This window comes from Heterodontus francisci, chromosome 30, assembly GCF_036365525.1.
Source record: "Heterodontus francisci isolate sHetFra1 chromosome 30, sHetFra1.hap1, whole genome shotgun sequence".
NCBI lineage: Eukaryota > Metazoa > Chordata > Chondrichthyes > Heterodontiformes > Heterodontidae > Heterodontus > Heterodontus francisci.
In genome coordinates, this window is record NC_090400.1 from 3,340,812 (window position 1) to 3,359,938 (window position 19,127).

Genomic DNA, 19,127 nt, shown 5'->3' on the forward strand with positions numbered 1-19,127 from the left:
ACAAGGCACTAGTTAGGCATGTGTTTGCATAAAATTAACTTAAACTAAACTTTCTTAATACCTGCCTGGATTTGTAAATGGAAATCATATGTTAATACCTTGCATTGAAATGAGTAATTTACAGCCTGTAATGACACAGAGCCACAAAAATGAAAGAAATGGGAGGTCTCAAAATGCTGAATAATCTATTTAGATCAGAACTAAGGGACAAATTTTCTGTTGTCTACCAAAGTCGTGTGTGTCTTCAGGAACAGTTAGCATTTGTAATGTTCTGGGGAATTGTAAAGCAAAGTCACAGCTGGTTAATGCATGTTCTGTAAATTCCAAAAACAGATGAAAAGCTGTTTATTAGCTTGCACATACAGTGGGGGCAAAGTACCGTACCTGGCTCTTGGAGCAGAAGAAAATGCTCTTTCCAATCACAGAAAATGTTTTTATTTATTTATTTGAATGTTCTGTACAGAATTTGCAATGATATGGCACATTTAACATCCAATGGAGCTGCAGAATGTGACGGAGGGCAGTATTATGATTTTCTGTGATGGTGTCAATCCAAACAGTGATATTTTTTATTTCTCCAGTTTTCTCTCCTTCCAAAGGCACTAACTTGAGCTGGCATATAATATTAGGCATACTTCAATCCTTTGTGCAAGTGTACATTCTTCATGTGTGAGCTCAGAGCGTTAACAGGTTGTTCCATCGTGGAGGACATCACAGACGGGCCTGATCCTGTCCTGTACACACATGCAGATTTTCTAGCTGAGGTCACCAAACCCTAGCTGACTTACCCACATGTAGGCCAGGAATACCAAAGCCAGTTGTAATGCACTCCTGTTAAGATCAGCTAATTCAGCATAATCAAACCTACAACCTACTGTCTGTTTGGCGGAAGCACACACTGCCTTTATAAATTAAACTGGAGCAGCCCACTACATGGTTTTAAAGCTTATGAGACACAAAACTGACAATGAACTTACTTCCCCCTGGAGTATTGCGTTGTAACATTATTTCAGACAGTTACTTGTATAATAACTTGACAAATATGACCTAATACAAGATGAAGATGACCAATTATATAGCAGATTGGATCTTTTCATCACTGTTTTACTAATGAACTGTTTTTCTTTTATCTTTCCTACCCTCGTTGATTACTACCCCCCACCCCCTGCACCACTCCTGTCCAACCACAGGACTTGAGGAAACTGGTGGCACCATTACTGAAGAGTTTCCAGGCAGAGGTACGTCTCATTTCAGTTTTCATAAGGCCAAAAAAAGTACACTGTTTTAAAGAGACAGAACCTTTTTGGTGTTTGTAGGGTATCATTTAAAGTTGTTTTAATTTTCTAAATATAGCCATTTCTAACCTCAAAGGTTTTACTGTCATGTAGTTTGCAGGCTTTTATGTCTTGCTGTTTCATTTACTTTAAAACCTCAAACCCTCCACAGTATTGTTACTATCTTCTGAAATATGTTTAAAGGTGCTGATCCAAAAACAATAATTATCTTTGAGGCTGCAAGAAAGTTTCCCAAGTTTGTAACTTGCAATCAAAATGATTTCACTGTTTAGTCCGAGCTCCCCTTCCTACAGTGAACAGAGTAGTGCTATATTTAGAATTAATAGTGACATTAGTGCTGTAACAGTAATCGTGTGCATTGCCAGCTTTTTCAGACATTTATATTTTAATGTAGAACCGTGAAAAATGTCACAAAGCAATGTTCTAGTAAACACAGCATTACTTCTGGCTTTCCTAGTATTTTTGGTTTGGTTATGTTCCTGAGTTTCCTAAAATGCTAAATTCATTTGAATTCATTTAAATTGTGTGCAGTTTTGGTCTCCTTATCTGAGGAAGGATGTTCTTGCCATGGAGGGAGTGCAAAGAAGATTTACTAGGCTGATTCCTGGGATGGGAAGATTGACGTGTGAGGAGAGATTGGGTCGACTAGGCCTATATTCATTAGAGTTTAGAAGAATGAGAGGGGATCTCATAGAAACCTATAAAATTCTAACAGGCTAGATGCAGGGAGGATGTTCGTGATGGCTGGGGAGTCCAGAACCAGGGGTTATAGTCGCCGGATATGGGGTATGCCCTTTAAAACAAAGATGAGGAGAAATTTCTTCACTCGGAGGATGGTGAACCTGTGGAATTCTCTACCTTAGAAGCCAGTGGAGGCCAATTCATTAAATTTTTTCAAGAAAGAGATAGATATATTTCTTAATGGCAAAGGGATTAAGGGATATGGGGAGAAAGCAGGAACAGGGTACTGAATTATACCATCTGCCATGATCTTTTTTGAATGGCGGAGCAGGCCTAAAGGGCAGAATAGCCTAGTCCTCCTGTTTTCTATGTTTCTAGCATTCATTCTCTTGTTAATTATTTATGTATAGAATTTTTGTAAGTTGTAACTACTATTATTACAGTTTGTTCCATCATTATTTCTGATATTCAGACTTATTTCTCTGTTTATTTATGACTTGGAGCTCAGTCATAGCTGCAGTAACCTTTCTTTGGTGTCTCTAAGTTTGCTGATGATTCAGTGCTAGGTGGGAAACTAAGCTGTGAGGAGGACACAAAGAGGCCGCAAAAGGATTTCGACAGTTAAGTGAGTGGGGAAGAATGGAGCAAATAGAATATAATGTGACGAAATGTGAAGTTATACACTTTGGTGGGAAAAATGGAAAAGCAGAATATTTTTTAAGAGGTGGGAGACTGGGAAATGTTGATATTCAGAGGGACCTGGGTGCCATTGTAGAGTCATAGAGTTATACAGCACAGAAACAGGCCCTTCGGTCCATCGTGTCTGTGCTGGCCATCAAGCACCTACTATTTTAATCCCATTTTCAAGTGCTCATCTAAATACTACTTCAATGTTGTGAGGGTTCCTGCCACTACCACCTCTTCAGGCAGTGCGTTCCAGATTCCAACCACCCTCTGAGTGAAAATTTTTTCCTCAAATCCCCTCTAAACCTCCTGCCCCTTACCTTAAATCTATGCCCCTGGTTATTGATCCCTCCACTAAGGGAAAAAGTTTCTTCCTATCTAACCCTCAATGCCCCTCATAATTTTGTATACCTCAATCATGTCTCCCCATCAGCCTTCTCTGCTCTAAGTAAAACAACCCTAGCCTAACCAGTCTCTCTTGATAGCTGAAATGCTCCAGCCCAGGCAACATCCTGGTGAATCTCCTCTGCACCCTCTCCAGTGCAATCACACCCTTCCTATAGTGTGGTGCCCAGAACTGTACACAGTACTCCAGCTGTGGCCTAACTAGTGTTTTATACAGCTCCATCATAACCTCCCTGCTCTTATATTCTATGCCTCTGCTAATAAAGGCAAGTATCCCATATGCCTTCCAAAAGCCATCTTATCTATCTGTGCTGCTGCCTTTGGTGATCTATGGACAAGTACACCAAGGTCCCTCTGACCCTCTGTACTTCCTAGGGTCCTACCATCCATTATATATTCCCTTGCCTTGTTAGTCCTCCCAAAATGCATCACCTCACACTTCTCAGGATTTAATTCCATTTGCCACTGCTCCGCCTGTCTTACCAGCCCATCTATATTGTCCTGTATTCTATGTCTTTCCCCCTCACTATTTACAACACCACCAATTTTTGTGTCATCTGCGAACTTACTGATCATACCTCTATATTCACGTCTAAATCATTAATGTACACTACAAACAGCAGCGGTCCCAGCACCGATCCCTGTGGTATACCACTGGTCACAGGCTTCCAATCGCAAAAACAACCCTTGACCATTACCCTCTGCCTCCTGCCACTAAGCCAATTTTGGATCCAATTTGCCAAATTGCCTGGATCCCACAGGCTCTTACCTTCTTAACCAATCTCTCATGCGGGACCTTATCAAAAGCCTTAATGAAGTCCATGAAGACAACATTAACTGCTTTACCCTCATCTACACATCTAGGCACTGCCTCGAAAAATTCAATCAAGTTAGTTAGACACGATCTACCCCTGACAAAGCCATGCTGACTATCCCTGATTAATCCCTGCTTCTCCGAGTGGAGATTAATCCTGTCCCTCAGAATTTTTTCCGATAGTTTCCCAACCACTGATGTTAGACTCCCTGGTCTATCCTTGCTACCCTTCTTGAATAATGGTACCACATTCGCTGTCCTCCAACCCTCTGGTACCTCTCTTGTGGCCAGAGAGGATTTGAAAATTTGTGTCAGGACCCCTGCTATCTCCTCCCTTGCCTCACATAATAGCCTGGGATACATCTCATCTGGGCCAGGCGATTTATCCACTGTTAAGCCCGCTAAAACAGCTAATACTTCCTCCCTTTCAATTCTAATATGTTCAACTATATCACAATCCCCCGCCCTGATCTCTGCACCTACAATGTCCTTCTTCATAGTGAACACAGATGAAAAATAATCATTTAAAACCCTCACCTATGTCCTCCGGCTCCACACACGCATTGCCACTTTGGTCCCTAATCTTTCCCTTGGTTATCCTCTTGCCCTTAATATACTTATAAAATGCCTTGGGATTTTCCTTTATCTTGCCCACCAGTGTTTTTTCATGTACCCTCTTCGCTCTAATTACTTTTTGAAGTTTCCACTACACTTCAGTTCAGTTCAGAGATACAGCACTGAAACAGGCCCTTCAGCCCACCGAGTCTGTGCCGACCATCAACCACCCATTTTATTTTATTAATTTATTTATTTAGAGATACAGCACTGAAACAGGCCCTTCGGCCCACCGAGTCTGTGCCGACCAACAACCACCCATTTATACCAACCCTACAGTAATCCCATATTCCCTATCACCTATCTATACTAGGGGCAATTTACAACAGCCAATTTACCTATCACCTGCAAGTCTTTTGGCTTGTGGGAGGAAACTGGAGTACCCGGAGAAATCCCACGCAGACACAGGGGTAACTTGCAAACTCCACACAGGCAGTACCCAGAATTGAACCCGGGTCGCTGGAGCTGTGAGGCTGTGGTGCTAACCACTGCGCCTCTGCTGTTCTCAGCGTTCTGAATCTGCCATAAGCCTCCTTTTTTTTCCTGATCCAATCCTCTATTTATCATGACATCCAGGGTTCCCTGGATTGGCTCTGCACTCTCACTATTGCCTCTTTGGCTCCCACTGGTCTGATGTAGACTTTCCTACAAGCAGTTGCTCCCAGTCCACTTTGGCCAGATCCTGTTTTATCAGATTGAAATTGGCCTTCCCCCAATTCAGTACCTTTATTTCCGGTCCATCTTTGTCCTTTTCCATAACTACCTTAAATCTTAGAGTTATGGTCACTGTCCCCAAAATGCTCCCCCACTGACACTTCTACCACTTGTCTGGCTTCATTCTCTAGGATTAGGTCCAGTACTGCCCCTTCTCTTGTAGGACTTTCTACCTACTGGCTCAAAAAACTCTCCTGTATGCATTTTAAGAATTCCGCCCCCTTTAAGCTTTTTGCACTAAGACTATCCCAGTTGATATTGGGGAAGTTGAAATCCCCTACTATTATTACCCTATTATTTTTACACCTATCTGAGATTTGCCTACATATCTGCTCCTCTATCTCTCCTTGACTGTTTGCAGGCCTGTAGTGCACTCCCAGCCAAGTGATTGCCCCCTTTTTGTTTTTAAGTTCGACCCATATGGCCTCATTTGAGGAACCTTCTAAGATATCATCTCTCCTTACTGCAGTAATTGACTCCTTGATCAACAGTACAACACCGCCTCCTCTTTTACACTCTCCCTGTCTCGCCTGACGATTTTATATATACCCTGGAATATTGAGCTGCCAGTCCTGCCCCTCCCTCAACCATGTCTCTGTGAAAGCAATAACATCATAATCCCATGTGCTAATCAACGCCCTCAATTCATCTGCCTTACTAGTAAGAGTGCTTGCGTTAAAATAGATGCAATCCAGCCTTGCATTTTTCACTTGTACCTTAACAGGTCTATATTTGCTCTTCCTTCCAGACTGACTCAGTTTCTCATCTATATTTGACTGTGCATCACCCCCTACTGTACCTCCACTCTGTATCCCATCCCACTGCCAAATTAGTTTAAACCCCCCCCCCCACCACCACCCCCCCCAACAGCACTAGCAAACCTCCCAGCAAGGATGTTGATCCCGTTCCAGTTCAGGTGTAACCCGTCCAACTTGTACAGGTCGCACCTTTGTGAAAATCAGACCGAGTGATCCAGGAAACTAAAGCCCTCCCTCCTTCACCATCTCCTCAGCCATGCATTCATCTGTTCAACTTTGAGGTCCTGCTTTTTAATCTGCTGCCTAGCTCCCTAAATTCTTGTTGCAGGACCTCATCCCTCTTTCTACCTATGTCGTCGGTACCAATGTATACAACGACCTCTGACTGTTCACCCTCCCCCTTCAGAATATCATGCAGCCGCTCTGTGACATCCTTGACCCTAGCACCAGGGAGGCAACATACCATCCTGGAGTCACGTTTTCGGTCACAGAAATGTACCCCTTACGTTAGAATCCCCTATCGCTACAGCTCTTCCACTCCTCCTGTCCTGTGCAGTTGAGCCACTCGTGGTGCTATGAACTTGGCTCTTGCTGCATTCCCCTGAGAAGCTATCTCTCAAAACAGTATCCAAAGTGGAAAATCTGTTAGATAGGGAGATGGACCCAGGGGACTATTATTGTACACCAATAATAGTTAACATGCAGGTATAGCAAGCAATTAGGAAAGCAAATAGCATGTTCACCTGCATTACAAAGGGATTTGAGTATAAGAGTAAAGAAATCTTACTACAGTTATTTAGAGCCTTGGTGAGACCACTCCTGGAGCACTACGTACAGTTTTGCTCTCCTTACCTAAGGAAGGATATTCATGCCGTAGAGGGACTGCAACAGAGGTTCACGAGACTGATTCCTGGGATGAGTGGAGTCTCCTATGAGGAGATATTAAGTACACTAGGCCTACATTCCCTCGAGTTTAGAAGGATTAAAATTTGATGGGGCTTGACAAGGTAGATGCTAGGAGGGTGTTTCCCCTGGCTGGGGAATCTAGAACTAGTGGGTCACAGTCTCAGAGTAAGGTGTCGGCCATTTAGGACTGAGATGAGAAATTTCTTCTCTCCAAGGGTTGTGAACCTTTAGAATTCTTTACCACAGAGGGCTGTGGATGCTTAATTATTGAGTAGATTCAAGTCAGAGATTGATAGATTTTTGGATACTAAGGAAATTAAGATATGAGAATAGTGCGGTAAGGTGCAGCTAATATAGAAGATCAGCCATGAGCTTATTGGGCTCGAGTGGCTCCCTTATGCTTCTATGTTCCCTTTTTTTTGCTAATATAACCAAGCAGGATGCTCAAATTTTGTAAACACACGTTTAAGTTTGAAAAGGGCCCAATTCTTTGAAATATTTAGAAGACCTTTTCTCATTTGCTTGTAGTTCAGTGATGTAACTCACATTGAATGATATTGTTCAGTGGAAATCACTTGTGTATGGCTTCATTGTGATAAAAATCATGCTTGGCTCTTCTCTATCTTGATCAGAACAGTCTCTCCTTCCTCCTTTTCAGTTTGAGAAAGTTGCTTTGTTTAGTTTTATTTCTGGCTAGATGTGTAGGTTATTTTCTGGGTTCTGGTTGCTTATGGTAAAAGATCATTGCAGAGGATAAAAGCATAAATCCAAGTGAGAAAAAAAATTGGATTCCTTTGCACACGCGTGAGTTAAGCAAAGATATATCCATGTTGATATGCCACATGCTTCTGAAATAAAAATGCCTTCTATGAAAAGCCCTGGAGAAGGATTCAGAGCAGACAGTAACTGCAGGGAAAAACGCAACGTTTTAACCACCACAGTTATTTACTGTCATTTCATCTCTCTTGTCCGTTTAAACCCGAGGGTGGTTTTTGCATACTTTAAATGTGAAAATTCACTAGAATTTCTTGAATATTTATATAAATTTTAGGTTGTGAGGAACAGCTGGAATTTAAATGGAAGGGGTAATGATGCATTGCTTCTGATAATGGTCCATGCAGTAAGCAGATACAAATTTATTTCTTAATAGACTTCAGTAATTCTAAGGTTCATATTTTCTTTTTTAGCCCAAGTTCTTTACATAGTTGCTTTAAATTGAAGTAAATGTTAATAAACTTTGAAAAATACTATCAGAAGCTGCTTTTGTTCTTTTTAGCTTATGTACCGCTGATAGTATTGCACCTGTTACTCATTGAAAATTCCACCAAGCTTTTTATTAAAGGAATTAATTGTTAATCTGTTAATTAATATCAGTTAATGTGGTGGGATATGTTACATAGTAAGACATGAACTTCAGATTCTCTAAATTGACCTACAGACAATGAAGAACTCTTGAGGTTTTCTATTTCTCCTGGAAGTGGTTGCTAAGTCGACCAAATGTGCAATTTTATTTGTGAAAATTTTCTGCAATTACTGCTGCATAAACAATTTTGAAGTCTGACACAATTTGTCTGACTTGAATAACATCCTTCTGTCACTGAGAGTGGGCCTAGTACCTGAATTCCAGTTTACAACTGCAATGCCCCCCCCACCCCGCCAACTACAATGGACTTTAACATCTTTACAGCCCTTAGTGGGTATATTTTGATGGTTGCGCCAGAAGTTGGAGTGCTTCGTGGTGATGGGATGTTTTGTTTTTCAGGAGGAGATTGGGCAACTCTGTGGCAAATCTTCTCAATGTAATGAGCTGCCTCTTCTCAATGTAATGAGATTAAACTGTAGACCTTGAACAGAAATAAACCTAATGGACTGAAATGTGCCTCTTTGGGTATTTGCTTACTACTAGGACCTTTTAAGTAATTAGCTGATAACGGAGCAGCAGTAAGGTGGCTGTGGAGAAATCAATTTTGCAGACTGGTGATGCTGTAGTAGGATTGCAAGCAGGCATCGAGGCTGAACGTGGGAATATAACAGAGCAACGAAGTTGCTGAGATGAAGAATTATTTCTGTAGAAACAGTAATAACATTTACAAGTTGATAGTAACTTGTTGAACGTATAAAAAACCCCGAAAAAGACCAAATCCTGTGGGAGCGTTGGGATATTTTGCTTCCTTAAAGACGTTATTTAGATGCAAGTTGCTGTTAAGTAACTTATCATGGCTAAGATGGAGTTGCAGTTGTCCACCGTTAGATTAGGACTAACTGTGGAAAAGGCTTGGGGCAGTTTTACTCAGCTTTGGGAGATTTGATATGGTGAAGGGGGCAGAGCAAATGCTGTCATAGTGAGTAGCAACAAATCTGAGAATTGTATGATTGTGTGCATTGTGCCTGACCTGAAGTGACCTGGGGGATGTACTGGCCTTTGTTGCAGGGTATATGTCAGTGCCCTGCTGAGCAGTTACATTGGTTTTCCTCATCTCCCTAATTTTAGTACTCTGTCGGCGCAGTGTGCTTTGGGCACAGGCTGCACTCCCAGTTCATCAGCCAGCTGTCCCATGTGGACAGTGCTTGTCTGTAAGCTATTGAACCAAGGTGGAGGTGGGAGGGTGGGCATTACTGTCCTCACCTGATCTCTACATGCTTTCCCTTTCCAGCATTGGGATGACCAGAGCATAACCTTGTGACCTGCATGTGAGGCAAAAACTCGCCTCGTATTGTTTGTCTCATCATTCCCCACCTCCCAACGCGCCCCCCTCCCCCCAAACCAATTCCAATGCTACAGTGCAGTGGCCTGAGTCTTTCTTTCCTGAAGATGTTTTCACTTATGGGGGAGTCCAAAACCAGGGCCATTAATATAGGGTATAGAGTCCTCGTGCAACTTTAAACTTCAATAACGTTAAATGGTTACATGATAGAAGCAAAGTGTAAATGGAGAACAGCATAGATGCATTTAAGTGGAAGCTAGAAAAATACTCAAAGGAGAAATAAATGGAAGAATATGCTGATGGGGCGCGATGAAGTAATAGTGGGGGAAGGCACATGCAGAGCGTAAACGCTGGCACAGACCAGTTGGGCTGAATGGCCTGTTTTTGTGCTGTACATCCTGTGTGTAATTCTGGGTATTTGTCCATTTAGCCAATCAAATCCACACATGGTGCACTCTACATACACCAGCAACCTACTCCACTCCGCGCAGTCTTCCAGAAGAGGTAAAAGATGTCTGGGAAACTCCTCTCCGACCCTCACAGGAAATAGAGCAGGCTCCAGGTGACTACAGTGACATAATTATGGCTAACCCTCAGTAACCTACCATAACTTGAGACATCTTTCACCAGTGATCACTGTATACATAATTAGACTACCTGTTAAACCCTTATTTCGTCCTCCCTTCATAATTTACAACTTGTCCAATACACACCATTCATTCTTTCTTGGAACTAAGTTTCATTTGTTCATCACCTTTGTCATAGCTGTCTGTCACTGGCTCCTTGTGCTCCAGTGTATTAAATCTAAAATGCTTGTCTTTGCTTAGAAATCTATCCATACTTGCCCCACCTCCAGCCTTATTAAGCTTCCTGAATGCTACTTCCTTCTGGTCTGGCATTCCAGACACCCCTTCCCTTTCTCACTCTACCATTGGTCTCAAGTGCATGCAAAAGATCCCATGACACTATTCAAAGGAGAGCAGGGGTGTTCTCATGGTGCCCCAACCAATATTTATCCCTCAAACAACACCACTGAAAACAGATCATCAGGTCATTTATCTCATTTGTTTGTGGGACCTTGCCGAGTGCAAATTGGCTGTTGTGTTACCTATATTACAACAGTGACCACACTTTGAAAGTACTTAATTTACTTAAAACAGCTTTGGGATGTTCTGAGAACACGTAAGATGCTATCTAAATGCAAGCCTTCCTTTTTTCTTTTTTATATAAATGCAGGTACTTTTCATGTGGCTTGTTTTGATTGGCATCCTTCCATCTGTGAGAGATGATGGCAATGCAGCTTCAGAATTTTGGTGAGGTCAGATGAGATCATCACATCTTTTGATGGCTGAACAAGCCGATTCTGGAAAGGCAAAGTCTGCCACAAGTGCCACACATGAAGTTGTTCCTTGCCGGTGGTATGGGATGATCTCTGCTGATGCTTTATTTGCAGGAATGGCGACTGCTTTGGAGCTTCCGAAACCACATGTCGTGGTGGTGGTGAATTCCTGCCCACAGCTGGTGTCAGCATTTCCACTGATTGTCAGCTAGAGTTTCCCACTTGTTGTGAATAATGTTGAGGGCTTTCATGTCTCTTTTGACAGCATCCTTGAATTGGAGCTTTGGGCACCCTGCTGGTCTTTTGTCATGGGCTACCTCAGGTAGATAATATCCTTGGCGATGAGGCCATCTTCCATCCTTTGCATTTGCCCAAGCCAGTGAAGCCGCCTTTGCTTGATTAGCACTAGCATGCTTGGCATGTTTGCCCTCGAAAGGATTGCTTCATTGGTAACTTTGTCCTTCCACGTGATGCCGAGGCTGCGTCATTGACACTGGAGCTGGAAGTTATTGAGCATTTTTCTTGGTAGATGTAAGTTGTCCAAGCTTCGTTGACATACAGCAATGTGCTGAGGATACATGCCTTGTAGATGAACATCTTGGTCCTGAGGGTCAGCTTTTTTCCATGCCCGTTTTGTTAGTCAGCCAAAGTTGGTGGCTGCCTTTCCAATGTGCTGAGATCTTCATCGAGAGACAGGTTGTCCATAACTATAAACCTAAGGTAGCAGAATTGGCTGACTGCTTCCAGTTGTGTGTTGTTGAATCTGATCACAGGCGGAGACACAACACCCTGTCCCATAACTACAGTTTTCCTGACACTGATGGTGAGGGGGATCATGACACAGGCATGAGACAGACAATCCATGAGCCTTTGGAGCTGGTCTTCTGTCTGGGCAACTAGTGCAGCAGCATCAGCATACAGAAGTTCTTTGATCAGGACATGCCACACTTTTGCCTTGAATTTCAGACTTGATAGTTTGAGGAGTTTCGCATCTGATCGTGTGTGAAGGTACACTCCTTCCACGTCGGCAGGGAAAGTATAGTTCAGGAGGACAGAGAATAAGATACTAAACAGAGTAGCGGCAAAGAAGCAGCCATGTTTCACCCCATTCTTGACCTCAAAACTCTGAGGTGAAGCCGTTGAAATGAATGGCGCCGTGCATGTTATCATGGAAGGACCCTATGAGACTGTGAAGGTTGGGAGGACAGCTGATTTTCTCTAGTATGCGGTAGCGGCCTGTCCTACTCATGGTGTCAAATGCTTTTGTGAGATCCACAAAAGCAAGGTAGAGTGTGATTTTGCTGTTCCCTGCTCTTCTCTTGAAGCTGATGTACAGAGAAGAACATGTGTCTGTGGATCTGCCTGCTCTGGAGCCGCATTGTGCCTCTGGGTATATTCTGGAGGCTAGTCCATGGAGCTTCATTAGAACAACTCTGGCAAAAAGCTTCCCAGTGAAGCTGAGGAGTGAGATGCCCCAGTAGTTGTTGCAATCCCCTCGATCGCCTTTGTTCTTGTATAACGTGATGATCTTTGCGTCATATATATCCTGTGGGACGAAGCCTCACTCCAACACAGGAGGAGGTCGTGGAGGTATGGCAGCAGGTGGGGCTTTCCATACTTGAGTAGTTCAGCTGGTATTCTGGAAAGATAATGTGGCACATCCATGGATTTGAATTGAGAACACCATGTTTAGTTTTAGCTTTGTCATTTTTCTGGGAGCAAATCTGTGGATAGCACACAGGACAACCACCACCACAGCAGTATGAACACATTGTTCCTGGTCCCTTTGCACCACCCTTTCAGGTTAGAATCTTACAGAAATTGTCATTTGACAATTATGACAACTTGAGAGCATTTTTGTTCTTTATTCATTCATGGGACGTGGGTATTGCTGGTAAGGCCAGCACTTTTCCCTTGAGAAGGTGTTGCTGAGCCGCTGCTTTGAATTGTTGCAGTGTGCGTGGTGTCAGTATACCCATAATGCTTTAGGTAGTGAGTTCCAGGATTTTGATCCAGCAACAGTGAAAGAACGACAATATATATCCAAGTCAGGACAGTGTGTGGCTTGGAGGAAACTTGCAGGTGGTGGTATTCCCATGCATTTGCTGCCCTTGTCCTTCTAGGTGGTAGAGGTTGTATGTTTGGAAGGTGCTGTCAAAGGAACCTTGGCAAGTTGCTGCAGTGCATCTTGCATATGGTGCACACTGCACTACTGTGGCCTGGTGGTGGATGGGGTGCCGATCAAGTGGGCTGCTTTGGTTGGGTTGGTGTCAAGCTTCTTGAGTGTTGGAGCTGCAGTCATTCAGACAGTGGAGAGTATTCCTTGACATTCCTGACTTGTGCCTTGTAGATGGTGGACAGGCTTCAGGGAGTCAGGTGGTGAGTTACTCATCGCAGAATTCCTAGTATCTGACTTGCTCTTGTAGCCACAGTATTTATATGGCTGGTCTAGTTAAATTTCTGGTCAATGGTAACCCCCAGAATAATGATGGTGTGGATTTTAGCGATGGTAATGCCATTGAATATCAAGAGGAGATGGTTAGATTCTCTCTTGTTAGAGATGGTTACTGCCAGGCACTTGTGTGACGCAAATGTTACTTGCCACTTATCAGCCCAAGCCTGAATCTTGTCCAGGTCTTGCTGCATTTCTACATGGACTGCTTCAGCATCTGAGGAGTCGCGAATGGTACTGCACACTGTGCAATCATCAGTTAACATCTCCACTTCTGACCTTATATTGGAGAGAAGGTCATTGATGAAGCAGCTGAAGATGGTTGGGCCTAGGACACTACCCTGAGGAACTCCTGCAGCAATGTCCTGGAGCTGAGATGATTGGCCTCCAACAACCACAACCATCTTCAGTTGTGCTGGGTATGACTCCATCCAGTGGTAAGTTTTCCCCTAATACCCATTGACTTAAATTTTGTGATGACTTCTTGATCTCTCCATGAGTAAAATGCTGCCTTGATGTCAAATGCTTCACCTCACCTCTTGAATTCAGCTATTTTGTCCATGTTAGGACCAAAGCTGCAATGAGGTCTGGAGTTCAGTGGCCCTGGCAGAACCCAAATTGAGCTTGGTGAGCAGGTTATTGCTGAGTAAGTGTCAGCTGATAGCACTGTCAAAGACACATTCCATCACTTTGCTGATCATTGAGAATAGACTGATGGGGCGGTAATTCGATTGGATTTGTCCTGCTTTTTGTGGACAGGACATACCTGGGCAATTTTCCACATTGTTGGGTAATGCCAGTGTTGTAGCTGTACTGTTACATTTTTGTCTAGGGGCACAGCTAGTTCTGGAGAACAAGACTTCAGTGCTATAGCCAGGATGTTGTCAAGGCCTGCCATGAAGACCCCAACCTGCCAAGAATGAGGCATATTAATTTTGTCACATGAGCATTAATTTTAAACTGTTGCTGGGGTGTTTGTTTATAGAGATCAGCAAACATTTGGCAGGAGGACATTTGCATACTAAGAGACAGTGCTTGGAGAGACAAAGCAACGAATTAACTAACTGGTCCAATTAACCCAAATGGATTTTGATCACCAGACATTGAAGGTGTAAGAAAGCTCGCATTCCAGTGTCTGCTAAGATGGAGGATCTGCTAATGCAGGAGTGGTTTAACCAGCTGATCACATGACTAACCTGCTGGCCCAAGCTTTTTTTGAACTACATACAGGACAGTTTGAAGACAGACTTGCAGATTGCAACTGAACCTGGAACAAGAGAGCCTCTCTCCTGGCTGGCTCTTTCTCGCTTTCTCACAAATCCCCGGACCCACTGAAGTCGCTTAAACCTCAAGAGAGATAAGACGCCTACATCGAAACATGTTAGTACGTGCACTAGGCCCCAATGAACAGAAAGACTTAGCGGCAACCAAAGAGTTCACATTGAACTCAAAGGACTGTAAATACACCCAGCTGTTGCCTCAACCATTTCCCCTTTATTCTTTCGACTTTTTCTGTCTCTTATCTGCGTGTGTGTTTATCGCGTATGCATGCTAGCACGGTCGCGTAGCGTATTCACAGTTATTAACTGGATTAGAGTTTAAGGTTAATAAACTTCCACCTTTCTTGTTTAAATATAAGAAAACCTGTCTGCTTGATTTCTTTGCCTGACAATTGGAAAGCAGTGAACAAGGATTTACTGAGAGGGAGCTAAAAACACTGTGTTTTGAAAAGTAAGGCAAGGGACTATACAATGGATGGTAGGATCCTAGGAAGTACAGAAGGTCAGAGGGACCTTGGTGTACTTGTTCATAGATCACTGAAGGCAGCAGCACAGGTGGATAAGGTGGTTAGGAAGGCATATGGGATACTTGCCTTTATTAGCTGAGGCATAGAATATAAGAGCAGGCAGGTTATGATGGAGCTGTATAAAACACTAGTTAGGCCACAGCTGGATACTGTTTATAGTTCTGGGCACCACACTATAGGAAGGATGTGATTGCACTGGAGAAGGTGCAGAGGAGATTCACCAGGATGTTGCCTGGGCTGGAGCATTTCAGCTATGAAGAGAGACTGGTTAGGCTAGGGTTGTTTTCCTTGGAGCAGAGAAGGCTGAGGGGGGACATGATTGAGGTACACAAAATTATGAGGGGCATTGATAGATTAGATAGGAAGAAACTTTTTCCCTTGGCGGAAGGGTCAGTAACCAGGGGCCATAGATTTAGGGTAAGGGGCAGGAGGTTTAGAGGGGATTTGAGGAAAAAAAATTTCACCCAGAGGATGGTTGGAATCTGGAATGCATTGCCTGAAGAGGTGGTAGAGGCAAGAACCATCACAATGTTGAAGATGTATTTAGATGAGCACTTGAAATGCTATAGCATACAAGGCTACGGGCCAAGTACTGGAAAATGGGATTAGAATAGTTAGGTGCTTGGTGGCCAGCACAGACACAATGGGCCGAAGGGCCTGTTTCTGTGCTGTATAACTCTATGACTCTAAAGCCTGTAACGGTTAAATCAAGCAAAGGCTGAGAGGGAACCTCTAGACCCCTTTCTCACCTGGTTGTAAAAGAAAGTTGGAGGCTAGCATCCTGGATTGACCCATAGACAAACGAAAAAATTGGAAGTGGGAAGCCAAATTGAACCCAATTAAAAAGAGGAAAGATTTCAACACAGGTTTTCTTGTGGTTGTGTGTGCTAGAATACTAACATGTCTGCGACTGAAGCCAGTAGCTCCCCAAGCCAGGGTGAAGTAACTTGGGATAAGCTAATAGCACTGTCTATGGAGGAGTTGAGGAAAATAGCTGAGCAGTGTGGGATCAGTGTCCATGCCAAGGCTAGGAAATCAGAACTCCTAAGCATTTTCCCTTGAATCTGAAGAAGCAGAAACAGAGTTAGAAATAGACCCCGACAGGGTATTGTTAGCAAAGATACAATTGGAACAGAGGAAGCTTGAATTAGAAGACAGGGAGAAAGAAGAGAGAGAAAGAACCTTCCAGTGAAGAAAAGAAGGAGAAAGAGCCTTCCAGAAGGAATGCGAAGAGAGAGAACTGAGGCGGCTTGAGTAAACTAGGGGCCGACAAGAGTAACCCCAGTGGAAGCATAGCCAGTATGAAGGAGCGGAATTCAGGGCTGAGCACAGAATTGTTCAAACTTTCCCAACTGATCCCAAAATTCAATGAGGGAGACATGGAAGTGTTTTTTTGTGTCTTTTGAAAAACTGGCAAGGCAGTTAATGTGGCTAGTTGAGGCTTGGACAAGTTTATAGGAAAAGTTCATGAGGTTTATTCCATGTTGCCAGATGAGAGTTCATCAGATTATGAACTGACAAAAAATGCTATCCTCGGGGTATATGAGTTAGTACCGGAAGCCTATCACCAAAAGTTTAGAACACTAGCAAGCTGATCAAACTTACCTGAAGTTTGAGAGAAATAAGCAGCTGGCTTTTGACCAGTGGCTGAGGGCTCTTAATGGACAGCTCAGCTCAGCTATGAAAATCTCAGATAAGTAATTTTGCTAGAGGAATTTAAAAATTCTCTCCCACGCTCCATAAAGACACATGTAAAGGAACAGAAGGTTCATAGAGCCCAGCAAGCAGCAGCGCTGGCTGATGAGTTTGCTTTAATTTATAAGTCAGCTTCCCAGGGGAAAACCTTTCCTAATCACCCCCACAAATTCAAAAAGGACAAAGGGTGGGAAGGTGATAGAAGCCCAAGCAGCCCTGGGAGGGAAGGAAAAGCAGGAGACACAGGGGGCCCTCCTCCAGCCAAAAAGGATAGTGCTGTAAGTGGGAGTGAGACCCAGAGACCTGTGTGCTTCCATTGTAATAAAGCAGGGCATCTAAGAGCTGACTGCTGGAAACTAAAGGGAAAACCTGTAAGGTTAATCAGGCACACCCGCTCAGTGAAGGAGAAGGGACCCTGATGGAAAGCATAGCAGAACAAGTTGTGGCTTTAACTGCAGTAAGAGTGAGACCCAGGAAGTTTATGGCTGCAAGTGCAGGAAAGTTTAATAGGATTCCTGATGGTTATCAGGGTTTTGTGTCTGAGGGGAGAGTATCCTCATACCCCTTGAGTGGCGCAAGCAAGCCCATAGTAATTCTCAGGACACGGGCCGCTAGATCCCTTTTACTGGGAAAAGGCCTGATCTTTCCCCCAGAGAGTGCAGTGAACACCAGAATGGTGGTGAATGGTCTTGGAGGGCAGTGTATGCTCATAACTTTACACTGGGTGCACTTGCAGTGCGACCTAGTTTTGGAACCGGTGACTGTAGGGATTGTCCCTACTTTGCCTGTGGACGGGGTTGACCTCTTCCTAGGTAATGATGTGGTGGGGATGAAGGTAGTAAGTAGCGAAAGACCGCAGGAGGTAAGAGAGACAGGGCAGTGGCAAGAAATGGCCCCCTGCAGTTTCCCTGAATGTGTAGTGAATCAGGCATGATCAAACCAGCTCCCCCAGCGGAGACTGAATTGGCCCTGCAGGCAGATGACCATCAGGTTGGTCTGTCTGAGACTTTCTTTGGAAAGTTAGAAAACCCAGGGAATGAATTAAATGAATCTTCCCTAGCTGAGGCTAAACGAGCCGACCCATTGAGAGAGTTAGCACAGGTTTCCCAGTCTGAAATTGAAGCAGAGGGAGTCCCTGATTGCTACTATTAAAAGAATGAGGTACTGATGAGGAATTGAAGTTCTCCTCACAGACCTGAGAGCAAGGAGTGGACACTGGTTCACCAGTTAGTGGTGCGGCAGAGGTAACGGAGAGAAATATTAAGAATGACCCATGAGATTATAGCGACTGTACATGTTGGTATACGAAGAACCAAAGCCCACATAAAACAGCAGTTTGACTGTGGAGTTTTGGCCAAAGATGTGGTGGAATACTGTAGGAGTTGCCACATGTGCCAGGTTGAGGGGAAACCCCAACCTACAGTGAAATCTACACCCCTAAGTCCTGTATCGGTGTTTGGAGGACCCTCTAGCAGAGGGCTGTTGAACTGTAAGGGACCCTTGCCTGAGAACAGAAGGGGATAGGCAGGCACAAGGCTGGCAAAAGGTTAGAAAGGAAAAGGAAAAAATGGACCAAGAGGACAGGTTAAAGGATGTCCGGGAGGAATCCCAAATGGAAATCCCTACTGTCTGGTCAGCCAACCCCGAAATATTTGAAAATTTAGACCCCACATCCTCCTATGTAAATTCAGACACGAGAAGCATCCCACCAGAGTTGCTAACAGCATTTACAGGAACCTGCAGAGACAAAGAAAGTCCTCAAGAGGGGAGTGCAGCAGAATCTGGACAAATACCTGCAAGCAAGAGGGTCCCAGAGGAAAAAGGGAAGATTAGCAAAGAATTCTCCCCCACAACCAGGGGAAAAGGGAACCAACCATCCCCTAAGGTGAAAAGTTCTTGCATGACTCATCAAAGCACTGAGAGTTCAGAATAGAATCGCCCAGTACCGATGCCCATGAGCAGAACTCTCACTTAGGGCTAATTAAATCTAGGCTGCGTTTGCTGACAACACAACCACTAGGTGGCATTGCACGGGAACATGCGCAAATGCAGCCTGTGCCACTAAACTGTCACCGTCTGCGACATTCAGGCAGCTGCCAGGACTAAAGATGGCGCTGCTGAAATAATCTCACAAAGGCAAAGTAAACACATGGCAGCACACAATGGCCAGAGAGAGCGAGCAGGCGGGAGAGGGGGGAGAGCGGGCAGGTTGGTGGTGGGGGGTGGGGGGGGGGGGGGGGGGGGGGGGAAGAGAGTG

At 44.0% G+C, this 19,127-nt stretch overlaps 1 protein-coding gene across 8 annotated transcripts in view; it reads left to right on the forward strand.

The window, feature by feature from the left end:
- LOC137346547 (protein CASP-like) overlaps positions 1–19,127 on the forward strand; it is a 734,295-nt gene that overhangs the window by 261,234 nt on the left and 453,934 nt on the right. For 6 of the 8 annotated variants that reach the window (XM_068010023.1, XM_068010028.1, XM_068010027.1 and 3 more), the window contains exon 3: positions 1,191–1,238. The exons of the other annotated variants lie outside the window; for them this stretch is intronic. In XM_068010023.1, the coding sequence (XP_067866124.1) occupies positions 1,191–1,238 (48 nt within the window). The remainder of the gene's footprint in view (positions 1–1,190; positions 1,239–19,127) is intronic. 8 annotated transcript variants of the gene reach the window in all.